The 27,198-nt window shown below is 47.2% G+C and overlaps 1 protein-coding gene across 1 annotated transcript in view; it reads left to right on the top strand.

Annotated features, from left to right (window-relative positions):
• Positions 1-27,198, top strand: part of LOC144498747 (A disintegrin and metalloproteinase with thrombospondin motifs 12-like) — a 557,508-nt gene that overhangs the window by 343,162 nt on the left and 187,148 nt on the right. Inside the window, exons 12-13 of the mRNA XM_078220368.1 lie at positions 602-771; positions 19,687-19,820. Of these exons, the coding sequence (XP_078076494.1) occupies positions 602-771; positions 19,687-19,820 (304 nt within the window). The remainder of the gene's footprint in view (positions 1-601; positions 772-19,686; positions 19,821-27,198) is intronic.

Genomic DNA, 27,198 nt, shown 5'->3' with positions numbered 1-27,198 from the left:
TCCCATGAAGGAATAAAAAGAAACTGAGAACCTCTTTGTTGATCAGTTAAATATAACCCCACCCCCGCACTCTTTGAAGAATAGGGAGGAGTGTGCTATTTACCCCTCAACCAGGACTGGCAGAGCAGATCATTTACATGTTCTAGCCATTCCTGTTTAATGTGCAAACAGGAATGGCTAGCAGCCCTTAATTATTAACATTATAATAGAGTCTCAGCTCCAAACATGATACTCCTTTGACTGTGAAACACTTGGGACATCAAGAGAATGTTAAAGATGCTGCATAAGTGTCAATTCTTTCTTCATTAAAGTCAGTGGATAACATGGTATGCAATGCAATCTTCATCTTAATGAGCAGAGAGTTGGTGTGAATGCTTCATGTGTGGGCTGAGGGAATTTAGAAAGTTGACAAGCGTGTCTTCAAATTTCTGGTTAGCTACTTTGAAGAGTGATTTTCAACCCAGTGCACTTTCTACGGTGACAGCAAGATAATGTTAGAAGTCAAATGATAGAATTGTGGAATGTAACTTCGCATTTCATAGTTCATCGAACTGCTATTAGAAATGTTTCTGTTGTACTATTGAAATTTTCTTTTGCCTAGTCCTAGGTTTGGCGGGAAGTACTGTACTGGAAAACGTAAACGATATCGTATTTGTAATGTCAAGCCATGTCCGCAGGAGATACCGACATTCCGTCAGATGCAGTGCAGCGAGTTCGATACAGTTCTTTACAAAAATGAGCTCTATTCATGGATTCCGGTCTACCCAATTGGTATGTAGTTCATTTGGATAAAATATTTTGCCAAGTAGTCCAAACCTGATTGAGACTAAAGGCTATACTATTTGAATTCTCGCTCTTGCCATAGAACTTTGAATGCTGGAACACATATCAAGTATTTAGGTGTGATGGTCAAAGTGTCAGAATGACTGTGTATTTGTTACATTATAGATGACATTTGCTGCAGTGTGCACTGATCTCCGTTACCACATTCCTAATATTCACTAATGTACAGCTGATGTGGCACAATGATTAGCACTGCTGCATCCCAGCGCCAGGGACCATTCCAGCCTTGGGTGACTGTCTGTGTGGAGTTTGCACATTCTGCCCGTGTCTGCATGGATTTCCTCCGGATGCTCCAGTTTCCTCTCACAGTCCAAAAATGTGCAGATTAGGTGGATTGGCCATGCTCAGTTGCCCCATCGTGTCAGAGGGAGATTGCAGGGATAGGACCTGAGTGGGATTGTTATTGATGCAGGCCCAATGGGCTGAATGGCCTCCTTCTGAACTGAAGGGATTCTATAATTCTATGAAAAATAATCAGCAGGTCAGGCAGCATCTGTGGAGAGAGAAGCAGGGTCAATACGTGACTTGCTGATTATTTCCAGCATTTTCTGATTTTATTTCAGATTTCCAACATCTGCAGTATTTTGCTTTTGTCACAATACCCTCTTAGGGTAAAGAAACCTTGATGAAGATCCCAATTAAGGTGATATGATATTGCAGTGATAATGTTATTGGAGTGGTGATCCAGAGAAACTGACTAGGGATGGTCTTGGGATTTTGGATCAAATCCCATTATGGCAACTGGTGAAATTTGAATTCAATTAGTAAAATCGGAATTGAAAGAAAGTCTTGGATGTTTGCTATGAAGGCTAGTAGCTCAAGTTGAGAAATTTTCTGACTTGTCAACCCTACCTTTATGGACCCCATTGTGTTCTTTTTGCTCTGGAGGGGGTGTAAGATGGACCCTGGTCCCTTTGCCCCAGAATGTGGCCATGGAAGTGGCTGAGGGCTGGGCTGGTTAAAAGGCTGGGATTTATTCCACCTTGGATTAGCCACCACCAAAAATTACCAAAAGCACCTTTACCAGTGACACCCATGTGCCAAGAAAATATTTTACAAATAATAGAAATAATTATTTTGAATAATTGCCCATCATAGACATGAGTCCATCACAATTCTTCCAAACATCTTATTGCTACAGTTGTAAATACGCTTATGAGATAGACAGCATTTTCCAGCGAGACACTCCACTCAATGCACATCCATACACCATGGCCCCTTATATCCTCCTTACCAATGTACGCAGCACCCACAATGGGCAGACCTCAGGAGCCATGTCAAGATGAAATTTTAAAAATCCAATATCGCTTTCACTATATTAAAATTAACTTTCATTATTGAAAGCCCATTCAAACATTTTCATTCTCAAGTAGTTAAGCTCTTATAAAAACAACCAAACTTTTATTCACATCCGACATTAAAGACAACTAATCCTCGAAAGGCCTCCTTAAGATGTCAATGGAATTGTAAATTTAGAATTCCCCTGCTGAAATAATTTTAGCTTATGAAAATCAGCCATAATGAGCTCTTTGGGAAATGACAACAAACAGCTATTGAAACTGCTGGAACCAAGTTTTTGTTAAACCTGGGCATCTGAAGCCGCTTTTTCATTTTTAAAGAGCCTGGTATTTAAATAACTTCACATCATATACAAACTTATCTGCGCTTCAGTAGTGTTTAGGTCTATTCCAAACCTATGGGTTAAGGCAGTTGCAACAGCCAAAATGGGGCCTGTTTGAATTCAGCACGAAGTTCAAATGATATGCTGAGTTTGAGTTGCCCTGATGTGTGAATCATGCCCTGACCCCTTTCACAATAGCAAAGATTAGATGGATTAGAAATGGGGCAGGACCTCTGGCTCTGGGTCGTGCTGCTATTTAGGAAACTCCAACACGTTTCCATGACTGTGGCAATCTAGATACTAGTGTCACCAATGAAACTATCATTGATTGATGTTGAAAGCCATTTGTCTTTTAATAAGGACATTGCTGTCCTTAGCTGCTTGAACGTACATGTGACTCAAAGCCACAACAATGTGGTTGATTCACAGCTGCCCTCTGAAATGGCCCAATAAGCACTCAGTTCAAGGGCGATTTGAATGGGAAAAAACTTGGCAGTGACGCTCACACCCCATCAAAGCTAAACTCCTGCAACCTCCATTTTTAGCTGGGCAGTCAAGGTGACCCCTGGGCATGGGCACTTTGCCCCTTGGGCAGTGCCAGGGGGCACAGGCTGGCACTGCCAGGGTGCCCATGCCCAGAGGGCACCAGCCCCTCTGTCCGATCCCCTGTGGGGGCCCCAATTGCCTCCCCTTCACTCCAGTGGGGTCTCCCGCTGCTTCCCTGAACATGGGGAGCTTGTATAAACACCGCCGGAGTGAAATACTCCTGGCGGGGTGGGAGATGCTATCAGGCTCGGCAAATTCTGCAGCACTTATCTCTCTTCCCGCCAGTTTCCAGCGCGATCCTGATTGCTCCTGTTCTCCGGCTCTGGGAGACGTGCATGCATCGGGAACGTGTGCACCAATCCCACGAAATGGCCGACACACGATTCTCCCGACTCGTCCTGCCAGAAAATTGGCGGGTTGCAATGGGAGAATCGCCCCATCATTTCCTTCCTAACATTAAAGTTACCTTCTTCAGTAAATGTGGAAGCTAAAATAAGATACCCTTTATATAAAGAGAAACTGTGTCGTGCATAAGGTTGGAAAAGATTGTTTAGACTTGGTAGTTCAACCGGCTAAAAGCATTCTAGTCTGACAAAGGGTGAACATGCTGTCAATTTGTTATAACTTTGTAAAGTGTTATTTTACTGACCCCCTTATCCCCCCACCCCTCCCCCGCCTCCCGTCACCCAGACCGATTGCGAGCCCCTCCCCCTTCCCCCTAGTGATCTCAGGCAGAGTGGCAGCGGACCCCCCTTCCCCCTCACTGATCTCAGGCAGAGAGATCCACCCTCCCCTCTCCACCCTACGGATATCAGGCAGGGTGATCCCCCTCACCCCCACCCCGGGCCCTCCTGCACAAGACCCCCATCTCCTCCGGATTCCGATGGCTGTGTGACACCTCCTTCTCTCTACTCTGCCCCCAATCACTGAGGCACTGACCCACCCCCCTCCCAACCCCCCCCCCCTCCCCCCCGCCCCCCCGTGCATCAGCACACCTGCAAGTGCTCACGTGCCTTCCCCTCAATGCTAACAAGAAAACTGCATGTAATTTGCTGGAATGTTCTGCCAAACTGCCTGCAGCTGATCTGCCCTAACGAGAGGCAACTCCATTAAAAAATCAAGAATGACCAGGCAGGCAGGCATTCCTGCACAAAATGTGCGCACGACCAGCCCCCTGATTTTCTGAGGGCGACTTGGGGAGGCTACTGGATGCAGCAAAGGCAAGCGAGTCATCCTCTTCCCCCCAGGAGGATACAGACCCAGGAGATTTGATGGAAATGTGGCCTGGGAGGCAGTCGCCGTCTCGGTCAGTGCCAGGGCACTGGCCCCCGAACCAGGAAGCAGTGCTGGAAAAAAGTAAATGATCTCATCCAGGCAGCAAGGGTGAGTGCTGAACCTCATCTTGCATCTCCCCCAGATCCTCCCATCCCCAGCATCCTGCATGTTTCCAGCTCCTGACCCCCAAGCACCTCCTTCCTATCCCCCCAAGAGCCCCACTATGCTTGCCCTCTAAGGGCCACCACCTAATACTCTGCAAGAGCCATGGCTCCTTCTATCTGCACAGGAGAAGACCGACCATAACACCCGTGAGAGGGCGAAGACAGGAAGTGATGAGCCAGACCTACGGGCCCTCATCCCCTTTGAGGAGCACGCGCTGGAGGGAAAGGAAGGGGAGATGCGGGCTGTCAGCAACAGCATTGTCGGGCTGCCGTCAAGACGTGAGTACCTGTCATTCCTCCACTCACTTTGAGGCAACTTCTCAAGGGCACGAGTTTTGGGTGCGAGGGGCAAGGTTTAAAGGAGATGTACAAGGCATGTTTACTTGCAGAGAATAGTGCCTGGAACTTGCTGCCAGGGGGAGTTCGCGGATGCAGATACGATAGTGACTTTTAAGGGGTGTCTTTACAGCTATGTGAATGGGATGGGAATGGAGGCATATGGTCCTTGGAAAGGTAGGGGGTTACAAATCAGATGGGCCGCCTGGTTGCTACAGGCTTGGAAGGCCGGAGGGCCTGTTCCTGTGATGTAATTTTCTTGGTGCTTTGTCCTATGTTCAATGAAAAAATGTGAATCGCATGTTTGGCATCCCGGATTCCTCTCCCTCCCTTGCACTTAACCTTGTGTCCTGTGTTGCAGGGACAGATCTGGACCCCCCGGGGCCTTCTGGACTACAGGCCGTACTGCAGCTCCCGCCCATCCTGGTCCAGATAGCTTGGATGAGTCCTGGGAGGATATGGGTGAAGAGACCTCCGAGGATGGCACCATTTTGGCACCTCACAACTCACCATCCCAGATACTGACACATCAGTGGGTCCAGTTAGTGGTGAGGCTTCTGGGACACACTCTGATGAGCACGACACATCTGATAATGTACATCGGGTGGAGGAGGGAACATCCGAGACCTCTGGCATGCAGGGGCCTGCCGGAGACGAGGACTCAGCTGGCCCCAGGCTACATGCTGGGCCTCTGAGATCACTTCACCCTCAGCTGCTGGAGATGCAGTAATAGAACCAGGGAATGCAGGAGGGGCTGACAGCCACACTGGACCAACTGCGAGGCTGTTGGGAGGAGTCCCAAAGCTTTCAGGTGGACCAGCTATTGCCTGTCTTGGTGCTTCCCAGGCCAACACTGCAAGGGTAGCATCTGCAGTGGAAAGCCTGGGGCAGGGGATCCTCACAATGAGTGGCAGGCTCCAAGCGATGAACGAGTCACAGCAGGCCACAGCGGAGTCCCAGAGAGCCACGGCCAAGTCACAGCAGGCCACAACTGAGTCCCAGAGGGCCGTGGCTGAGTCACAGTGGGCCACAGCTGAGGGACTGAACAAGATTCTCGAGGTTCTGTGGCCCATGGCTGAGAGGCTTGAGAGCTTGCAGGAGACCCAGCTTGACAGCGCTGAGATACAGCGGGCTACGGCAGCAACCCTTGAGAACATGGCCCGGTCGCAGAGGATCATGGCTGAGGGGCTGCAGAGCGTGGCCCAGTCTCAGAGGAACTTTTTGCAGCCAATGAGAGGTGGCCCCCAAGTCAAGTGGCCATCGCGGAGGGCTCGACCATCATGAGTAGGACGCAAGTGGTCCTCCACTGGCAGTGCCAGGTGACGCCAGAGATTCTGGAGCCTTCCTGCAGAGGCACTGCCGTCCCGTGGAGTGATCCTGGGGCCCACAGGAACCCCAAGGGAGGAGGAAGGGCTCGAGCTCGTGCCGGGGCCTACGAGCCAGGGGACTGTGGCTGTGGCCACACCTTCTGACTCCCCCCGTCCTGACACCGGGGCATCTCAGGGGCAGCGGGTTGAAGAGGGTGTCATGGAAACTTCCCAGACATCTGGAAGCAGGCCAGGATCCTCAAGGTCCAGAGTCTCCAGAGGACGCCCGCCACGCGCATCACAGGCCACGGGGCATGGTAGACAGCTGGCCCCCTCAACCTCCGATGTACATTCTGGGAAGTCACTAAGATGCAGTGGAAGGCCACGTAAGGGTAGGAAGTTGTAGTTGCACTGAGATGGCATGAGTGAAGGACTTCTCTACTTCGAAAGATATTTAAGCACCTGAACGTTTTTCGTTCACATGTTTTTATGTTAGAATGTCTTATTAAACACCTTTATTGCAATTAAATGTTTTTTCACCACCCACCTGTGACTAGTTTGTCTCGAATCGGAATCCTCTTCCATTGATGATCGCCGGAGGGATGCTTCATGTTGATGTCAATTGGGGAGACCCCTCAATGCTGTGTCACTGAGAAAAGAAAGCCATTTCCCCAGACCCCACGAGTGATTCCCTCCTGTCCCTCACCCCACCCGCCCTAGGGCCTTGTATGGGGGTTTCAGATCCCATTCTCTTCAGCGTGCATGCGGAGCTCAGGTAGGAGTCAGACTAGTTTTCACCAGGGCATCATCATAATGGTGCTTAGCAAGTCGTCATCACCCTTCTGCCCGCCAAAAAAATTCCCTAACACAGAGTACCCAGGCCCATCGCTCTGGTGTGACAATGTGCAGGATATAGAAGGAATTTGGGGTGTGGGGAATGGAACCCACAGACACTAACCCATAGCGAGTGAACCGTCTGGTGATCAGAGCCTCCCTTCCCGCCCTCGCGTGCCTCATTTGGGCTGCCAGCCCTCCAGCGCCTGGGTGGTGTTCCTCAGCGTGCTCTTCCTCATCTTCCTCCTCCTCCTCTAATTCCTCCTCCTGCTGTTCATCCTCCCCAGCGACACCCAGCTGGTCAGCCTCCACCTCCTCCTCCTCCTCCAATATGTCACCTCTCTGTAGAGCCAGATTGTGCAAGGCACAACACATGACCACTATGCGGGAAGAGATCACTGGGTCGTATTGCAGGGCCCCGCCAGAGCGGTCCAGGCACCGGAATCGATCTTGAGGAGCCCAGTGCGCCTCTCCAGTATTGCGCAGGTGGCTACATGGGCCTCATATAGCGAGTCTCCGCCTCAGTCACAGGCCTCCGCACAGGCATCATCAGCCATGTCTGAAGCGGGTAACCCATATCACCCACGAGTCACCGCGGCAGCCTGGGCTCCTCTTCAGATGCCTCTGGTATGAGCGAGGTTCTTTCAATGAAGCTGCTGTGCACACTACTTGGACATTTTGCGCAGACATGCATAATATTCATATTATGGTCGCACAGGAGTTGAACATTCGGGGAGTGGAACCCCTTTCTGTTGATGAATCTTTGTGTATTCTTTAGGGGGGCCTTGAGGGCGACGTGTGTGCAGTCAATGGCCCCCTGTACGTTAGGCATCCCCACAATGGCTGCGAACCCTGCAGCCCGGGCTTGCTGATAGGCCTGGTCCAGGATAAATTTGATGTACTGCCCAGCCCGGGCATACAGGGCTTCAGTGACCTGCTTGACACAGGTGTGCACGGCTGATTGGGAGATGCCACAGACATCTCCGCCAGGGGTCTGGAACGAGCCAGTCACATAAAAGTTCAGAGCGGCCGTCAATCTGACAGCCACCGAGAGTGGGTGCCCTCTCAGCCAACCCCCCCCCCCCACCCCGCCGCCTCTAGGTGCCAGGTTCTGCAACAGGTGGCACAGGTGTTGCACTGTCTCCTTTTGGAGGTGGAGACGTCGGCGGCACACGGTGTCCAACATCTGTTCAAATGACACTCGTGCACGGAACTGCCGGGGTCTCTGCTCTCTCCTTCTCTTGCCCCTCCGCCCCCCCTTCCCCCCACTTTCTGGGTGAATGGCGGCCACCACCTGTCTCCGGTGGTCGTCTCCCTCTATCCCTGCAAGTGGTAAGGCCTGGGCCTCCTGTGCCCACAATTCTTCCTCCAGCTCCTCCTCCTCAGCTCTAGCAGCAACCTAAAGAACAGCAGCATCGATCAGTTGCATTGCAAAAGCCATCTCGTCACTCTGAGCGTGGGAGGGGGAAGAGCGGGGGTGGGGGGGCGGAGTTAAAGAGGAACACATGTAGAGATTAAGGAACGCTGCGTGCCCGTAACACACCAACAGTCATTATCTGTCCCCCCCAATTCCCCCAGCCACATGCTCCCCACAATCACAGTTGCAAAGTTGAGAGGCTGCGGCAGTGCAATGTGCAATGGTTTTGTGCACATTCTTCAGCTCAAAGTGAACTGAGTGCACAAGGACCCAGCAGCACCGCAAGACCCAAGGTCAGTGCTGAGACCCAGGTCTGTGCTGCAAATCGGACACCTGCTGAGCAACAGCCACCCACCCCCCACACACTCTCAGAGCCGCCATCGACCCGAGAAAGAAAATGGCTGCAATGACAGCAGAGAGCCGTTGGACACTATACCCTTACCTCCTCACTAACCCTCACTGATGGAGCGTCGGAATCAGACTTATATGGAGCATGTCTGTTTCGTGCTGATTCGGGATGGGCGAATGCGGTGGTAAAGGTGGAAGTGCTGGTAAAGTTGGGCGTGCAGCCCATTAATTCAATTTAAATGTATTCAAATGGATTTAAATGGCTGTCGCACCCATTTTGGGCACGGTCCCGATCGTATCCATTTTTAGGTCTTGGTAAAGTGGGAGCCAGCGCAAAGGCGGGCACGGATCGCGCTACTCGCCTCATGCCCGCCTTTACCAAGTTTTCACGCCCGAAAACAGGAACAAAGCAATGGTAAAATTGGACCCAGAATTCCTACAGTGCAGAAGAAGACGATTCGGCCCATCTAGCCTGCACCGTCTATCCGAAAGGGCATCCCACCCAGGCCCTATCCCCGTAACCTCATGTTTTTACCCTGCTAATTCTCCCTAACTTGTACTAAAGGGCAATTGAACATGGCCAATCCACCCAACCTTCATACCTTTACTGTGGGAGGAAACCAGGGCACCCGGAGGAAACCCATGCAGACAAGGGGAGAATGCGCAAACTCCACACAGACAGTCCCTCGGCTGGAATTGAACCCAGATCCCTGGTGCTGTGAGGCAGCAGTGCTAATCGCTGTGCCACCATTGTGCGGGGCCATGAATGCTTGCGGCTGCACTTTGAAGTGAATATTTATTGACCAGCCACAGTGCTCATCCAACTTAACATTAACTTTGGAGATTAAAGGTTTTGATACAAAAACTGAGTCTGAAGTGTGAAACTTTCTGTTGCTTCCAACATTCTTTTTGGTTTTGATTCGATTTGATTTTATTTATTATTGACACGTGTATTAGTATCCAGTGAAAAGTATTGTTTCTTGCACGCCACACAAACAAAGCATATCATACATCGAAAAGGAAAGGAGAGAGTGCAGAATGTAGCATTACATTCGGTGTGAAGAAACATCAACTTAATGCAGGGTAGGTCCATTCAAAAGTCTGACAGCAGTAGGGAAGAATCTGTTCTTGAGTCGGTTGGTACGTGTCATCAGACTTTTGTATCTTTTTCCCGACAGAAGAAGGTGAAAGAGAGAATGTCCGGGGTGCGTGGGATCCTTAATTCTGCTGGCTGCTTTGCCGAGGTAGCAGGAAGTTTAGACAGTGTCAATGGATGGGAGGCTGGTTTGATTGATGGATTTATTCACGACCCTTTGTACTTCCTTGCAGTCTTGGGCAGAGCAACAGCCATACCGAGCTGTGATACAACCAGAAAGAATGCTTTCTATGGTGCATCTGTAAAAGTTGGCGAGAGTCATAGCTGACATGCCAAATTTCCTTAGTTTTCTGAGAAAGTAGAGGCTTTGGTGGGCTTTCTTAACTATAATGTCGGCATGGGGGGACCAGGACAGGTTGTTGGTGATCTGGACACCTAAAAACTTGAAGTTCTCGACCAGATTCTCTCTCTCATTCCTGTACTCCGTCTTGTCCTTTTTTGAGATTTGATCCATTACGGTGGTGTTGTCAGCAAACTTGCAAATCGAGTTGGAGGAGAATTTGGCCACCCAGTCATAGGTGTATAAAGAGTATAGTAGGGGGCTGAGAACACAGCCTTGTGGGGCACCAGTGTTGAGGATGATCGTGGAGGAGGTGTTGTTGCCAGTCCTTACTGATTGTGGTCTGTGAATTCGGAAGTTCAGGATCCAGTCGCAGAGGGAGGTGCCGAGGCCCAGGCCACGGAGTATGGAGATGACTTTCATAGGAATGATGGTGTTGAAGGCTGAGCTGCATCTGATAAATAGGAGTCTTGACATCGGTGACATTGTTATCTTGGTGTTCCAGGGTTGAGTGGAGGGCCAGGGAGATAGCGTCAGCTGTGGCCTCTTCTGGATAATGATCAGAAGTTAGGAAATGTGGCTGATTTTTCTAAGCTTTAATTCTGGCAGGTTGCTGGCAATTCTAGTGACTCTGCCACCTTCCCTGCCTGGGCTTCACAGCCTGTGATGGAATCTGACCCTTTTAGCTCTTTATGGCTCAGTGTCGTACTGGGTGAGATCAACAAATACAATTATTTACTATGCCTCCTATTTTAGCACTTTCTCCAAATTTGGATGGCTGATAATCATAAATTGTAGCACACCAATTGAAGGTTGTAAATTGGGCTAGCACTGTGGCTCTCTTATGCTTGCTGATGGGTAGTTTTATTCATATGCTGGGGCCTGTCCTCTACAGGCTAAAGAAACATGTCCAGAAATTGCAGCTTTTCTGAATTAAACAAAAACATGGGGGACAACAGTTCCCCGGTACATTCCCCATAATAACACCTCAACCAATCAGAGCCCCCTTGCCAACCAGTTATCGCCCTTTTCTCATGCAGTATAAATTATTTCTCCCTTCAAACCCTTTCTAAAGGGCCAGAGCCTGGAGCTTGAACAACGGGACTGCGTCTGTCCTGATCAATGCAAGACAACAAACTTTATCTGCATAAGACCATAAGATATAGGAGAAAAATTAGGCCATTCAGCCCATCGAATCTGCTCTGCCATTCAATCATGGCTAATATGTTTGTCAATCCCGTTCGCCTGCTTCTTCCCAGTAACCCTTGATCCCTTTGTCAATCAAGGAACGAATTGTCTCTGTCTTAAATGTATTCAATAAACTGGCCTCCATTGCCTTCTGTGGCATTGAATTCCAAAGATTCACCACCCTCTGGCTGAAGAAATTCCTCCTCATCTTGGTTCTAAAAGGTTGCCCCTTTACTATGAGACTGTGCCCTCGAGTCCTGGTCTTTCCTACTAATGGAAACATCTTCTCCACGTCCACTCAATCCATGCCTTTCATTGCTCTGTAAGTTTCAGTGAGATCCCCCCTCATCCTTCTAAACTCCATCAAGTACAGACCCAGAGTTCTCAGACACCCCTTGTATGTCAAGCTTTTCATTCATTCATTGCACATCTCTTCAGCAATTCTCAGAGTGTACCATCAAGCAATTATTATAAACCATCGCTCGGTCCACTCATACCATTCATTTAAATTATTCAGTAAATTCTGAGTTTCCTTTTTATTTCTTCCCATTGCCACCCACCCAATTTACTATTGGGTATAATGTTAATCAATTTGCACTGAATGGAAGTGATTAGAAGGGAAATTAGGAATCTTGGGCAGAATTCTCCAGTTTTTTGTCCAAGTGTGGTGGCGGGCAGTTCCAGTGGCGCTGTACCTGATGTCTGCAATGGCGTGAACTCGCGTCCCATTCTGCACTTGGAACCTCATTAATTAAGCATGAATGAGTATTGCTCCTAATCACCTGGCAGGTTGGGAGCTGAATTTTCCACCCAGATTCGAAGGACCCAGTGCCATATTGAAAGGCCAGTCCAGACCACTCCGATCACTCTCTCCAGGCCACCCTGTTGCCAGGAGACTTATCAATATGGCATTCATCCACAACCCAAGAGCCACTTCACTCAAGCAGAAGGCAGCACCTTCCTTCAACCACCAGGACCTTGACACCTTGATTTGAAAAGTGTATTGCAGCCACCTGAACGGTCCAGGCACCAGAAGCGCATCTTCAGAAGTCCTATAAGGGAATGTGTGGAACTATGAGCAGCGTTGTACCTTCCCTCAGCACAAGTTTGAGGGTGATGTACCAGAGTCATCAGCCACTGTTTAAGCGTTTAGCACTTATCCCCCAGCAACCATCCCTGCAGATGTTTTGGCCCTGCAAAGATTCCTGGCATCTGGGAGTGTCTGATGATTTAGGAGTCACGGCAATTCCAGGGTAATGGAAGCGGTGGCCTGCTAATGCACTCACTCTGTCTATTTAAAGTCCACAGGAGAAGGACAGCGACGTGAGTCCAGGATTGGTGCTTTTGACACCAATTAATGATTGGCCTGTGATTGAGAGATCTATGTGAGATGTGTGGCTCCAAAGCTTTAGATGTCTTCATTGCACTGTGCCTGGTGCAGCCTTACCCCTGAGATTCTGACACACACAGAGAGATGAGCAAAATTCCATTCCAGAGATGTGGCATCTTGAGCCCTCTGGGCGGAAGGAGGGGGGAGGGGAGGGTGGGGGAAGGTGATAAGGTGTGAAAGAAATGATCAAACCAAGGCAGCTCTCTATTCTTTGAAGTGGAATACCAATGACTTGCGGCTTCTTGTGGTCAATAAGTGGAATCTGTTTGGCCAGTGATGAATGGCATTCATTGTTTGCCCGTGCCTGCCTTTCATTGATCAGATACCAGATATGATGCACCTGCACCCTCTTCACTATTGCCTTTACTCTCCAAGGCTGCATTCCTATATTATACTTTGCCAATATTGAGGCTGTGATGTGAGGCTCTTGAGTTCTGTCTATGTGCTTAACAGCACTGAAGGAAATGATAGGCTTTTAGTTTCTTCTTGGGCCATGAGTTACTACCTCTCCTTTGTAACTGACCTGGATCCTGCGACTGTAGCAGCACCAACAAGTGAATTTGTGTCACAGGAAGGAGCTCCATAGTCCAGCTTATCCCTCCCAAACACAACCGATTTTACTTTTGTTTTCGCATGACAGCATTGTTCTGGGACTTCAGGATGGTGCTGCTACACCTGTACTTCAGGACCAGGTTTGACCCTCCCTCCCTCACTGTCCACATGCCTTCAATTTAGCTGGATCCAGAATTATCCCGTAATTCTCCAGCCTCCCCCACTAATACTGGGATCCCGTCAGTGCCATGGTGGACATTCAGAGCCTCCCCCATGACCCATCACCTGCAAAGCATCCATACCCCACTTGGATCTCTACCCACCCCATCTGGAGGCTGTGTGCACAGTAACCATGATGTGGAGATGCCGGCGTTGGACTGGGGTAAGCACAGTAAGAAGTCTCACAACACCAGGTTAAAGTCCAACAGGTTTATTTGGTAGCAAATACCATAAGCTTTCGGAGCAATGCTCCTTCGTCAGATGGAGTGGTCTCTGTTCTCAAACAGGGCACAGACACAGAAATCAAATTACAGAATACTGATTAGAATGCAAATCTCTACAGCCAGCCAGGTCTTAAATGTACAGACAATGTGGGTGGAGGGAGCATTCAACACAGGTTAAAGAGATGCGTATTGTCTCCAGACAGTACAGCTTGTGAAATTCTGCACGTCCAGGAGGCAAGCTGTGGGGGTTACTGATAATGTGACATAAATCCAACATCCCGGTTTAGACCGTTTAAGACCTGGCTGGCTGTAGAGATTTGCATTCTAATCAGTATTCTGTAATTTGATTTCTGTGTCTGTGCCCTGAGAACAGAGACCGCTCCATCTGACGAAGGAGCATTGCTCCGAAAGCTTATGGTATTTGCTACCAAATAAACCTGTTGGACTTTAACCTGGTGTTGTGAGACTTCTTACTGCACAGTAACATACAGAGATGAACCTCCCCCCCACTGCCCCCCCTCCCCCCTCCCCATCATGAGAGCTTCAGATGCCCAATACTACATCATATCTTCCCTATCTACAGGCAGCAGATATCCCCAGTAATGATCACCATTTCCTCTGCAGCTCACCGAGCCATCGTCTGTCGGATAGCCCTGCATACCAAGCAATCCTTTTTTCCATGGAGCACACGGCTCTTGCCTCTCTCTGCAGCTAGGGTACACCACACTTCCAATGACTGCTCCTGCTGCATGTCTGCTGCACTTCTGCACTATCTCTGACTTCAGAGTGTAAAATTGGAGCTGAGTTGAATTTCCCAAGAGGAGCAGGGAATTCTCTTGATTTCCCAGTTAACATTTAACCCTCAGCCAAAGCCATCAAAACAGATTATCTGATCACTGATCTTTCTGCTGTTTGCAGGGTCATGCTGTGTGCAAATTAGTTGCCACATTTGCCTGTATGACAACAGTGCCTATGTTTCGAAAGACACTTAATTAATTGTAAATTGCTCTGAAACACCCTGATGACATACACCAGGGAGAGCAACTGGCAGATTAGAGTCGAATAATAAACAGTGCACATAGAAAGAGGATGCAGGGAGCTACTTCCAGACTGAACTTCAAATAAATGAAACAAAACTGGAAAATCTCAGCAGGTCTGACAGCATCTGTGGAGAGAGAATAGAGCCAACGTTTTGAGCCTGGATGTCCCTTCATCAACTCTGACCAAGGGTTACCCAAACTGGAAACATTGTTTCTATTCTCTCTCCACAGATGCTGTCGGACTTGCTGAGATTTTCCAGCATTTTCTGGTTTTGTTTCAGATTCCAGCATCTGCAATAATTTGTTTTTGGTAAATAAATGAATTAGGCCAGGTCCTCAGTCGTTGCCCTCAGCTTACCAATTTTATTGAGAGATTCGGTGCAATTTTCTTCTAGTGTCCTCGGCACAACCATCTTTGGCTGCTTCATCAATGAGCTTTTCCCTCCATTGTAAGGTCAGAAGTGGGGCTCTTCACTGATGACTGCACAGTTTTCAGTATCATTCGCAACTCCTCAGATACTGAAACAGTTCATGTCCAAATGCAGCAAGACTTGGATAATATCCAGGCTTGGGCTGACAAATGGCAAGTAACGTTCATGCCACACAAGTGGCAGACAATGACAGTCTCCAAAAAGAGAGGATCTAACAATCACCCCATGACATTCAATGGCATTACCATCGCTTAATTTTCCACTATCAATGTCCTGGGGTTACCATTGACAGAAACTGAACTGGACTAGCCATATAAATATCATTCTCCCTGTGTCTCCATGGGTTTTCACAACCTCAAACAGACCATTGTCCGCAGCAAACTACCCAGCCTTCAGGAGAACAGTGACCAAGACACCACACAAGCCTGCCACAGCAACCTCTGCAAGACGTGCCGGATCATCGACACAGATGCCATCATCTCACGTGAGAACACCATCCACCAGGTACACGGTACATACTCTTGCAACTCGGCCAACGTTGTCTACCTGATACGCTGCAAGAAAGGATGTCCCGAGGCATGGTACATTGGGGAAACTATGCAGACGCTGCGACAACGGATGAATGAACACCGCTCGACAATCACCAGGCAAGACTGTTCTCTTCCTGTTGGGGAGCACTTCAGCGGTCACGGGCATTCGGCCTCTGATATTCGGGTAAGCGTTCTCCAAGGCGGCCTTCGTGACACACGACAGCGCAGAGTCGCTGAGCAGAAACTGATAGCCAAGTTCCGCACACACGCGGACGGCCTCAACCGGGATATTGGGTTTATGTCACACTATTTGTAACTCCCACAGTTGCGTGGACCTGCAGAGTTTCACTGGCTGTCTTGTCTGGAGACAATACACATCTTTTTAGCCTGTCTTGATGCTCTCTCCACTCCCATTGTTTTGTTTCTTAAAGACTGGATTAGTTGTAAGTATTCGCATTCCAACCATTATTCATGTAAATTGAGTCTGTGTCTTTATAAGTTCTGTTTGTGAACAGAATTCCCACTCACCTGAAGAAGGGGCTCAGAGCCTCGAAAGCTTGTGTGGCTTTTGCTACCAAATAAACCTGTTGGACTTTAACCTGGTGTTGTTAAACTTCTTACTGTGTTTACCCCAGTCCAACGCCGGCATCTCCACATCATTTTCTCTGGATGCTCAGGTTTACTCACACACTCACAGTGGATTTTGTTCCACTGGAGCAAGCAGAGAGGGAGTGATTTGTGGCAGGAGTGCTGGTGAGAGATTTATTTATTTATTTATTGAGTCAGTTAGTGTGCTTTTTTTTGCCTTTATTTTTGTAGTGGTATTTTTCTTAATTTTAAACTGAAAACCGGAAGTGGGCTGCTAAAGAGTCTGGGAAGGGTTTTTTAAGCGCGCGAAGTATAAAAGGTAGGCTGCAGTATACAGCGGGCAGCGTCGGGAGCGGGCAGCAGAGTGTGTGGGAAGCAGAGTGTGAGCTATAAGGGCTTTGGCTCACAGGACTTCGGGGGACAGGGCGAGCAGGGGTGAGTTTTTTCATTCTTGTTTACTTTTCTCTGTGTGCCTTGGTATAAAGGGGCAAATATGAGTGTGAAGCCAGCGTGTTGTTCCCAGTGTAGGATGTGGGAGGTCCTGGAGGCACCTGGCCTCCCGGACATCCACATCTGTGAGGGGTGTGTCGAGCTGCGGTTCCTGAGGGGCCGTGTTAAGGAGCTGGAACTGCAGCTCGAAGATCTTAGGCTGTTAAGGGAGGTCAGAGGCTAGGAATCCTGTGGCAAGTAACTCACCTCCTGACTCCCCAAAGCCTGTCCACCATCTATAATGCATAAGTCGGGAGTGTGATGGAATACTTCCACAAACTTTCACTCCCTCTGCCACCGATGGACAGTGTCAGCAGTGTGTACCATCTACAAGTTGCACTGCTGGAACTCAACAAGGTTCCTTCTGCAGCACCTTCCAACGCCGTGATCATTATCATCGAGAAGGACAAAAGCAGCAGATACCTGAGAACACCACCACCTGTGTCTCGGGCGTTGTACTGGCAGTTTCAGGGAAAAGGGTGCTCGTTGAGGGGTGAGGGCAATGGGTTGGATTTTGTTCCTGGTGGAAGGTTGCCTTGAAGCATGCCCTTCAGATATCTAAGTATGGTTTGAGATCCGTGCCAAGCATCTGTGGGGTTCCAAGTGGGATGCTCACTGACCCTTGCTGATCAAAGAAGGTTGTACAGTTTTTTCCGACACTGCTGGCCAGAGCGCGGTGTCAGGCTCCTGACATTCACTGCTTCTGCCACCTCTTCCCACAGTGCTGTGGCGACTGCACCCCTTAGGTGAGGGCCCTGGCTGGGGAAGATCCGCTCACGCCTCTCGTCCATGGCATCAAGCAGGCACTCCTGGTTGGCCTCAGTGAATCCCAGTGCTGCTTTCTTCGAAGACATCTTTGTAGCGTGACTGGCTGTGTGTCCATTCCTGCAGCTTATACACAGCTCTGGCTTATTAGGGGAGTGCAGGTGCAGTGACTTTGGCCAGTCAAGGGCCCATTGGCAACAATCCTTGTGAGAGATATTGATGACTGCTTTCAAATGAGTGTCATGCATTCCTCGGGGTGCTGATTGGCTGCCATTCAATAAGCTGCTGTCTCCAAGGGGGGAGTGCCCGTGTTATCCGGATCCGTGGGGGCATGGGGTGAGCGGTCAGCCATGTCTGTGTGGGGGGAGAGCGGGGGCCAGCGATGTCTGTATGGGAGGAGACAGTGATGTTTCTATGGGGGAGGGGGGGCAGCAATGAGGCCAGCGATGTCTGTGGTGGTTGAAGGGCAGTGATCTGGATGCCGGGAGGTCTTTTCAGCAATCTCCCAGAGATGTGCGCATGACCGGGTTCCCTCACATCCCCTCGATTTCAGGCTGTTTAGTGTGAAGCCCACCCACGTGTTTAATGATATTTACGATTGTGACCTCTGCGTTGCACAGAGTGGGGAGATTCGGGTCTGAAGTTGCACTGAAAAAACAGTCGTCATTTACACTGGTTTTCGCGCCAATTCAGCACTTTTGGGAGAATACCCCCTCCCCAAGTCTCTCACCATCCTGACTTGGGAATATATCGCTATTTCTTCACTGTTGCTGGGTCAAAATTCTGGAACCCCTCCCTAACAGCACTGTGGGTGCATCTACAACTCAGGAACTGTGGTGTTTCAAGAAGGCAGCTCACCACCACCTTCTGAAGGGCAATTAGGGATGGCCGATAAATGTTGAGATAGCCAGCGACACCCAATTCTCACAAGTGAAAAAACAAATCAAGGGCTGGAAATCATTGGTGTCCTCCAGGTGCACAACCCTTCCATTTTCTTTCTTCCACTGGCCCCCCGAGCAGCATTGAAACCGCAGGCTCTGTCAATGCTGCCATTTCCTCTCCCAGCGTGTGGAGAATGAGAGAGACAGTAAGTAGCTGTTCTGGTTGCTGGTTCTCCAATGACGTTGCGCATTCTTTTGCGAATCCTGTTACGTGTGCCGAACGGATGTGTTTTACTCGAGAGTAAGCCCCTCAGAAACATTACCTCTTTGAAAAGTCGACCCCTTAACTTGTTGCCTAAACATTCATCTCAAAATTTGATTTTTACATGAGTATATGTGTTATTTTATGTTTCTCAAATGTTGCTCTTTTTCAAATCATACACTGTGGATATTATTGTGCAGAATGAGCTAAACTGAAACAGAAATTTGAAAATTAATACCCAATCCATGTGGGACTTTTATAAAAGTTGCCTTTTGGATTTGCTTGGTTCTTGGTGGACAGATATGTTGTTTCACTATGAGATAAATACAGATTATTAGATTTTGTTGTCACTATCTGCCAAGGAACTTGCATGATCACCCACTGTAACTTTGTGGGAAACTGATGGAAAGTCTGGGGGTGGGATTTTCCGGCCACGCTCACCCCAAGACCAGAAAATCCTGCCCGAGATCAATGGACCTTTGCATGGTCCTGTCCCGCTCACTATGATTTCCGTGGCAGGCGGGGCGGGAGAATTCCGCCCCCAAAACTATTCATGGCTGTTTTTGCCATTTCTGCTCAGGTTACTGTTACAAACTACAGTGGGAGATTCTGGACAGGCCATGCCATGAGTTCATGGCGACAGCATCAGGTCTCACCATTCCAAGTGCACACCAGGAATTAAGGCACAAATCTCACCTGGTTGAAAACAATTTTTCATCATTAATTTTAAGCGTTTCCTTACACAGTGATACCGTCAAAGGATTTGAAGTGTTGTTATTATCAGCCAAGTAGAATGTAATCTTGTTTCAATGGAAGCAAAACTAGAAAAGAAGATGAATATTGTCAGTCGTTGAGGGTAAAGAGAGAGGGAAATCAATTATGTCAATACTTTACTTGCTGCTTATCATTTTTTGTTTGCTAAAGTTTTGGTCAGGAATTGAATTGCATGTTTTGAGCTGAATTATAACCCAAGGGTTCTAACTTGTTGTCATTCTTTAAGCGAATCCCTGTGAACTGCACTGCCGGCCCATTGATGGACAGTTCTCTGAGAAGATGCTTGACGCAGTGGTTGACGGAACGTCATGTACTGAGGCTGCAAACAGCAGGGATATCTGCATCAATGGCATATGTAAGGTAGAGTTGGGTATGTTCCCTTTGTATAAAGTCAAGCTTTTATCTACCTCCTCAGCAGCGTGAAGTGATAGACTCATGGTAATTAACCCTTTCCATGTCAGCTGCACGTTTCAAAGAATGATGCATCACTGTACTCGTTTTCTGCTATAAATGAAGTAGATGTCACAGGAATATAAGGCATCTATAAAAATGGTTACACGTGCGGGTTTTTTTAATGTAGCTACACTTTAGAGATGGGTTCAGGTACACTGCACTGTTCCCTTTGCACTTAGCATAGTTACAACATTTGACAGTGAACAAATGGAAAAGCCCGTGCTTGAGGTTTAAAGTTGGGAATGAGTTAGATATCTGAAAATGAGCAGTTTCCTTCAAGAGCAATTTTGACCTTGGGTGTTGGATTATTGTGTCATTGAAGTCGATGTATGAATCACTTTGACACAAAGTCCAGATAGAGCAAAAATGGTAACATATTCCAAATTCATTTCTTACACTAGCGCATGCAGTTTTTGTAAACCTCCCCTCATGTATGCAATATATTGCAAGTAATAGGACACATAACACTGAATATAATTTCCTCTCAGAGTGCTTATGCTGACTTTCAATAGGGAATTGAATCTATACGTAAAACAGAAAAATGTAGGACTCTGGAGCTAAAGTCGGGAGTAGAATTCATTAAGATAAATGCAAATTATTGCGCATGCTGGGATCAGAAACAAAAATAGTAAATGGTGGAAAATCTCAGCAGGTCTGACAGCATCTGTGGAGAGAAAACAAAGTTAATGTTTTGAGACTAGAAAGTTTTAGGAATGTGTTAACTGCAACCTTCCACTTTCAACCTAATTGGTATGTTAATTGTTTATTGGTACTCACCGGAATATATAAAGGGGCTACAGGTGGCACTCGGTGTTAGATGTGTGTGTGTGGAGTTGTGAAAGAGAATAAAATAAATTTGCGAAGAAGCTTAATTTGCATCATCTTTTATTACTGGACTTCAACTGAGAGGCTTAACAGAGGGGCATCCATACTTGAAATATTGGCTCTATACTCTCTCCACAGATGTTGTCAAAACTGCTGAGATTTTCCGGCATTTTCTGGTTTTGTTGTGTGAGTGGAATTCATTGGTAACCGTTCAGAGAGCTGGAACAGACATGATGAGACATATAGCCTCTTTCTGTGTTTATAATTATCTCATTCTGTGCTCTGTATAAAAAACAACATTCTGCTGTCTAGGTTTGAGTTGATACTTTGTTGTTTGAATTCAGAGTCAGGTTTTGACATTAAGTCAAGCTTGGATCAGTGAATGTGAAGAACTGGGTGAGAGACAAACTTGCATATTGTAGCCTGGATAAATGATGTTCTCAATATGAATCCTACACAATTGAATTGAACAGGCTCAGGTACGTGGGGTGGAACAAGGAGCACATATCCCCAACACTACACAAGTGACCACCACCTGTTTTAGAGCAGTGAATATGTGCACCTACCTGTGGAAATGACCCATTCGTGAATGTATTTAAATTACATGCAATTGTGAGCCTGATTTGTAATTCAGTGCTACTCACAGTTTGCCAGGGGCTGGAAAAACGGCAGCGAAAGGAAGGTGGGAGCTCCTCCACTCTGACTCCACTCTCTCCCACAAGATGCCACTTCCAGCAAGGAAATCTTTGGCCTCCCCTGCTAATCACAGTTTCTCTCTATCTGACCTCCCCTTTTCAAGCCATGTGTACCTTTCTCTGACTTGGGCCTGAATGCATGATCTGCCCCTTGCCACAATGTCCTCTCTCTCTCATGCCCTGTTATCAATTTCTCCCCATCCCAAGTCACTATGACCCCATTCCATTTGCTGGGGAGCATTCACAAAGGGTTTTTAGATGTCATTGATTTATCCTCTCTGCTACACATTTGATTGACCGGTGGGCAGGAAATGAGGGATCTTGATGCCTTCTCTTGTTCTATCCCAGCTCAAAACCACGGAGTGTCATCCTTCCTCAGCCCTTTTCCAGCTACTTCTGTCTTCAGGATTTAAAGTTTGGTATCAATCTCCACTTCTTGGTGTATTGTGGGGTATGGGGAAGCAATGGCGCAGTGGTATTGTCACTGGACTAGTAATCCAGAGACCCAGAACAAGGTCTTGGGACTCAGGTTCAAATCCCGCCAAGACAGATGGTGAAATTTGAATTCAATAAAAATCTGGAAATAAAGGTCAAATGATGGCCATGGAACCGTTGTCGATTGTTGAAAAAACGCATCAGGTTCACTAATGTCTTTAGGGAAGGAAATCTGCCGTCCTTACCTGGTCAGGCCTACATGTGACCCACAGCACTCTGGTGGACTGAAATGTCTTCTGAAATGGAGGGTAATTAGGGATGAGCAATATACGTTGACCCAGACACGTCATGTGGATTCAATGCAGTCTTCGATCTTCACTTTGATTTCTCTATTTTCTGTTTAAAAAGGACAGAAATTGCTTTGACCCTAAGAAATGAAATGTTGATATCCTTCATCTCTTTTATACAACATGGTCTCAATAATGGGATCTTCCTGTAAATGTACAACACCATACATATTTGCCTCTTTTATGTGGACCTTCAAATGGGAATTGGATCAACAGCTAAAAATGAAAGATATGCATGTGCTGAGGGGAGTGGAACTTACTGGTAGCTCCTCAAGAGAGCTGAGAGCCCCAATGGGACAAGTGGCCTCTTTCTGTGTTGCACAATTCTAAGATTTGATATTCTGTTAAAAAGAATGCAGCAGTTTCTACTTCTTGATCTGATTAAAATGAAAAGGGAGGCGTATGTTAAGTCCAGGCAACAGAAAACAGATGGAGCTCTGGAAGAATACAGAGAGAGTAGGAAAGAACTCAAACGGGGAGTTAGAAGGGCAAAAAGAGGTCACGAGATGTTCTTGGCAGGCAGAATTAAGGAGAATCCTAAGTCATTCTATTCATACGTTAGGAACAAAAGAGTTGTCAGGGAGAAAATCGGACCTCTCAGGGACAAAGGAGGGGAATTATGCTTAGAACCCAAGGGAATAGGGAAGATCCTAAATGAATACTTTGCATCGGTATTCACGAAGGAGAGGGACGTGTTAACCGGGAGTGTCTCGGAGGGAGGTGTTGACCCGTTAGAGAAAATCTCCATTACAAGGGAGGAAGTGTTAGGTTTTTTAGGGAACATTAAAACTGACAGAGCCTGATGGCATCTATCCTAGACTGCTCAGGGAGACGAGAGATGAAATTGCTGGGCCACTGATGGAAATCTTTGTCGCTTCTTTGGACACAGGTGAGGTCCCTGAGGATTGGAGGATAGCGAATGTGGAGTCGCTGTTTAAGAAGGGTTGCAGGGATAACCCGGGAAATTATAGGCCGGTGAGCTTGACGTCCGTGGTAGGGAAGTTGTTGGAGAGGATTCTTAGAGACAGGATGTATGTGCATTTAGAATGGAACAATCTCATTAGTAACAGACAGCATGGTTTTGTAAGAGGGAGGTCGTGCCTTACAAATTTGGTGGAGTTTTTTGAGGAAGTGACAAAAACGGTTGAGAAGGAAGGGCCGTGGATGTCGTCTATATGGATTTCAGTAAGGCATTTGACAAAGTCCCACATGGCAGGTTGGTTAAGAAGGTTAAGGCTCATGGGATACAAGGAGAAGTGGCTAGATGGGTGGAGAACTGGCTTGGCCATAGGAGACACAGGGTAGCGGTCGAAGGGTCTTTTTCCGACTGGAGTCTGTGACCAGTGGTGTTCCACAGGGCTCTGTACTGGGACCTCTGCTATTTGTGTTATATATAAATGATTTGGAAGAAGGTGTAACTGGTGTTATCAGCAAGTTTGCGGATGACACGAAGATGGCTGGACTTGCGGATAGCGCTGAGCATTGTCAGGCAATACAGCAGGATATAGATAGGCTGGAAAATTGGGCGGAGAGGTGGCAGATGGAATTTAATCCGGATGAATGCGAAGTGTTACATTTTGGAAGAAATAATGTAGGGAGGAGTTATACAATAAATGGCAGAGTCATCAAGAGTATAGAAACACAGAGGGACCTAGATGTGCAAGTCCACAAATCCTTGAAGGTGGCAACACAGGTAGAGAAGGTGGTGAAGAAGGCATATGGTATGCTTGCCTTTATAGGATGGGGTATAGAGTATAAAAGCTGGAGTCTGATGATGCAGCTGTATAGAACGCTGGTTAGGCCACATTTGGAGTACTGCGTCCAGTTCTGGTCGCTGCACTACCAGAAGGACGTGGAGGCGTTAGAGAGAGTGCAGAGAAGGTTTACCAGGCTGTTGCCTGGTATGGAGGGTCTTATCTATGAGGAGAGATTGGGTAAACTGGGGTTGTTCTCCCTGGAAAGGTGGAGAATGAGGGGAGATCTAATAGAGGTGTACAAGATTATGAAGGGGATAGATAGGGTGAACGGTGGGAAGCTTTTTCCCGGATCAGAAGTGACGATCACGAGGGATCACGGGCTCAAGGTGAGAGGGGCGAAGTATAACTCAGATATTAGAGGGATGTTTTTTGCACAGAGGGTGGTGGGGACCTGGAATGCACTGCCAAGTAGGATGGTGGAGGCAGACACGCTGACATTGTTTAAGGCTTACCTGGATAGTCACATGAGCAGCCTGGGAATGGAGGGATACAAACGATTGGTCTAGTTGGACGAAGGAGCAGCACAGGCTTGGAGGGCCGAAGGGCCTGTTTCCTGTGCTATACTGTTCTTTGTTCTTTGTTGATATATTTTATCTTATTTCTACTTTACAACTTTAGAAAATGAAGCAATCTTGGATCTCTCCATTTGCTTTTTTTTAAAGGGCTAAAAACTTGTTATTAAAGACATGTAGGACAGAAAGATCAGAGGACGGTCCTTCGACTTGCTTTTGATTGCCAAAGGTATTAACATGCCCAGCAAAGCACAATAAACAAAAACGGACAAATATGGTTTAATAGTCCCCAGGAAACCAATTATTGTGTGTAACTGACGAACAGCTTGGAAAAACTTGTGGTTTTAACTTTTCTGCATGAATTTTCGACAGTGGTGAGTTTAGAGAAGCTTGAAACCTGCTTGCTGCTTAGGTTTCCAACAAAATCTACTATATAAATGTTGAAACATCGATTTTCACAGAAATAAAATTAATTGCCACATGAAGGTTCATGACGTCTGGACAACCTGTTTATTCATTTGAGATTTCATAGATTGGTTTGACTTTGAATTGGAATAGGAAACTCAATGGCATTACTTTGTTGTGATGTGGAGATGCCGGCGTTGGACTGGGGTAAACACAGTAAGAAGTTTAACAACACCAGGTTAAAGTCCAACAGGTTTATTTGGTAGCAAAAGCCACACAAGCTTTCGAGGCTCTAAGCCCCTTCTTCAGGTGAGTGGGAATTCTGTTCACAAACAGAACTTATAAAGTCTTTATAAGTTCTGTTTGTGAACAGAATTCCCACTCACCTGAAGAAGGGGCTTCGAGCCTCGAAAGCTTGTGTGGCTTTTGCTACCAAATAAACCTGTTGGACTTTAACCTGGTGTTGTTAAACTTCTTACTATTACTTTGTTGACCATTCCACAAACAATATTTAACTCTGTATGAACCACCTCACTCGTCTCACGAAGAAAAGCACTTACAACCCATGGTAGATTATAATTAGGGAGGCCAGACGTCCGGCTTTAGGCCGGACAGACGTCCGGCTTTAGGCCGGACAGTCCGGCTTTTGAGCACTCTGTCCTCCGTCCAGTGCCAACTCGAGCCAGACGTTAATTTGTCCTCCTTTTTTTGGGTCTGACTAAAGGCTGTGACCGGCAGCTGGGAAAACCAATCGGAAATTGATGCACCACGGTTATCCAATAGACGCTCTGCGCCCACTGACTGACAGCTACTTTATCCAATCCGTGAGCTCCATTCGGCTGAATTTAAAGAACAATGAAAATGAAGCTCAACAATTGTAACCAATTACAGACTGTGCTGTCATCAACACACGCCCCTCAATGTGATTGACATCTTCGTTAGCCAATCGCAACGCACTGACCAATCAGAATGCGCTGAACCTGCGAGACTCTCAACCCAGCGTCATTGTGTCATTCAATTCGAACTGGGGCAATGTCCTCCTTTTTGGAAATTTGGAAATGGCCACCCTAATTATAATGTTGATCACAAAAGCAGTTGCATAAATATTTGAAGGGAGTTAATTGCAAGGCTGTCGGATTGTGGCTAATTGGGCAGTTTTCCGGCCTCTTTCTGCTGTGTCATTCTATGCTACAATGTACTTCTTGGTGTGGAGTAAATGTAGCCAATTGCTGATTGGGGCGTGATTCTCTGGCCTCCCAGCCATGTGTTTCCCGCCGGTGGGAGGTGGCGCATTGTTTGCTGGAGGTAACTCCCAAAGGTATTCGATATCACTCTATCCTGTGTGTGCTAACTGTCTTCAAAATTTGCCTGTACCCTTGAAATAAGGGACTGAGGTGTCCTTTGCCATTTAGCGCTTCTTCCTATCTACTGGGGCTACATTTCCTAAACCTCATGTAGTTAAGGAGTTTTACTTTTGTTTGGATTTCACTGGGCACGCTTTAAAAAATACATCTGTGTTCATGTGGAATATGCTTGTGCTATGGTTTCGAGGGTAATGACTGCAAGCAAGCTTCTTCCGAGACTTTGATGTACTATCCAGCACAAAATTCTAGATGTGACAAGCTGGAGTTTGAAAAGCGTTCAAGGACGCTTTGGTTTAAAAAAAAGCATATCAATGGCAGGACCTTGAACAGAGAGAAGCCACAGCCAAGTAGTATGATACTGAATACAGGGTCTTGCTATTGTCTGTCTCTGCAAAATCATCGAAACCAAAATCTGTTTATGGTTTTAGTAAACTTTAAAGGCATTTACCTCACCAACATGATGTCAATCAAATACTAATAATTTAATATATTAAATATTTTAGTGCTACAGAGTCAAACACATTCCTTTTCCACATAAGAATATTTTGTCAAACTGATGATTTCGGTTTCTTTTGAACTGCAGTGAACCAGTCAGACGTCAGTTTGAAGTTTGGTTCAGTGTTAGCTTTTTGCAGCCGGGTGACACAAATTTTACACCCTTGTCCCCTGGGGTAAAAAAAATCAGTAGAGAGGCTGCCCATGGATGAACAGCTACCCTTCTGTCATTTAAGGGGTGACACGTGGTTAGCGCTGCTGCCTCACAGCACCAGGGACCTGGGTTCGATTCCCGGCATGGGTCACTGTCTGCGTGGAGTTTGCACATTCTCCCCGTGTCTGCATGGGTTGCTTCCGGGTGCTCCAGTTTCCTTCCACAGTCCAAAGATATGCAGGTTAGGCCTATTGGCCACGCTAAATTGACCCTAGTGTCAGGGGATTAGTGGGGTT

Source organism: Mustelus asterias, chromosome 1 (assembly GCF_964213995.1).
Source record: "Mustelus asterias chromosome 1, sMusAst1.hap1.1, whole genome shotgun sequence".
Lineage (NCBI taxonomy): Eukaryota > Metazoa > Chordata > Chondrichthyes > Carcharhiniformes > Triakidae > Mustelus > Mustelus asterias.
Note: the sequence above shows the minus strand (reverse complement) of the source record. Positions and strands in the feature narration are given on the sequence as shown.